The 1,275-nt window shown below is 33.5% G+C and overlaps 1 protein-coding gene across 1 annotated transcript; it reads right to left on the bottom strand.

Moving 5' to 3' along the window:
• Positions 1 to 326: 326 nt before the first annotated feature.
• LOC111385683 (NADH dehydrogenase [ubiquinone] iron-sulfur protein 5-B-like) lies at positions 327 to 932 on the bottom strand. The gene has a single exon (XM_023010106.1). It carries the CDS (start codon positions 786 to 788, stop codon positions 573 to 575), a length of 216 nt encoding a protein of 71 aa, XP_022865874.1. The 5' UTR covers positions 789 to 932; the 3' UTR covers positions 327 to 572.
• Between the last annotated feature and the right edge of the window lie 343 nt (positions 933 to 1,275).

Below are 1,275 nucleotides of genomic sequence, written 5' to 3'. Positions count from 1 at the left end.
GAATCTAACTTGTAAACCCGACGAAATATGTGGATAAGAAGTGGCTTGACCACATATAAACTGTTAGTAAACGGTAGCCAAACATGGGCTGAGTTGAAACCCATGTCATTGCATGGACAGAACATTTTTCATCATTTGGGTATAGGCTACAACTGCTGTATCTTAAAAGAATGAGCATCTATTATGTAACAAATAAATGGACTGAAAAAAGTAGTAATACGCTAAAATATTTATACCATAAATGAAGTAAGGTTACAATTTTGACAAATTATCAGCCATAAAGCTGAACTCCATTCTAGAATGAACTCGAAGAAAATAGGTCCCTCTAAAATTAATAAACAGATCAGATATAGCCCTGAACGATGTTACACTTATACTCTGATTTAATCCCTCATAATAAAAGCTTTTAAAATCACAGTGATTCTAATTTCTAAACATCCCTAATTGGAACAACCAATTAATCTAATTAATACATTTCATTTAACGCATCGCTACGCTAATTGAAAAAATAATAATGCTAAAATCTAACAAATTAAAATTTAACAAAACCCTAATGTAAACAAATTTTACAATTATAGCTGAAATCCTAAGACTAACATCGATATTTGGGGTTTGGAGAGAGTAGATAAAGAACGGACCTCTTTGGAGTGGTGAAGGCACTCGAAATAATCTTCGCGGAGCAGAGCACAGTCCTTGGGCTCCCGGCAACGGGACATGCACTCGCTGAAATCCATCCAGAAATCGTAGCACCTCCCTTTGTTCCCCGTTATGCCCCATCCCGATGCCATTTTTCGACGGCGATATCTAGATTGTGGATTTTTCTCAAATCTGCTGTCCGTTCAGTGGACTTCTATCAATGTGGTGCGAGCGAACACAAGTTCCTCTCGGAGCCGATTCAAAGAGTTAATTGTTTATTAATTAGCCACTGAAATTGTACTTCGTCCCGAACTTTAAAATAAAAAGAGCTTCTTTGACACCCATTTTTATAAAAAAATAAATTTTAAAATAGTAAATTAGTGAATAAATGTGAATAAAAATAAGAAAAAAAATTTATTTACGTATAATATTATTTTAAGGTATTAGTAAAATCTTCATTACTCATTTGTCACATTTCATAAATCATAAGTCACTGAATTTTAAAAAACTTCTCATTGATCAGAAAACTTTAATATGTTGCACTTCATCACTTATTCACTCGCCAATCATCGTGTTTCATTACACAGTCAACTTATACTTTCTTCAAGTTATACTCATTGGACTTTAATGCTTTCAAGT

The sequence above is a fragment of the Olea europaea genome, unplaced genomic scaffold (assembly GCF_002742605.1).
Source record: "Olea europaea var. sylvestris unplaced genomic scaffold, O_europaea_v1 scaffold32528, whole genome shotgun sequence".
Lineage (NCBI taxonomy): Eukaryota > Viridiplantae > Streptophyta > Magnoliopsida > Lamiales > Oleaceae > Olea > Olea europaea.
The sequence above is the reverse complement of the archived record's forward strand: the minus strand, read 5'-3'. Positions and strand labels throughout refer to the sequence as shown.

Coding starts and splice junctions, on each gene's coding strand:
- LOC111385683 (XM_023010106.1), bottom strand. CDS start 788: ATGGCATCGGGATGGGGCATAACGGGGAACAAAGGGAGGTGCTACGAT.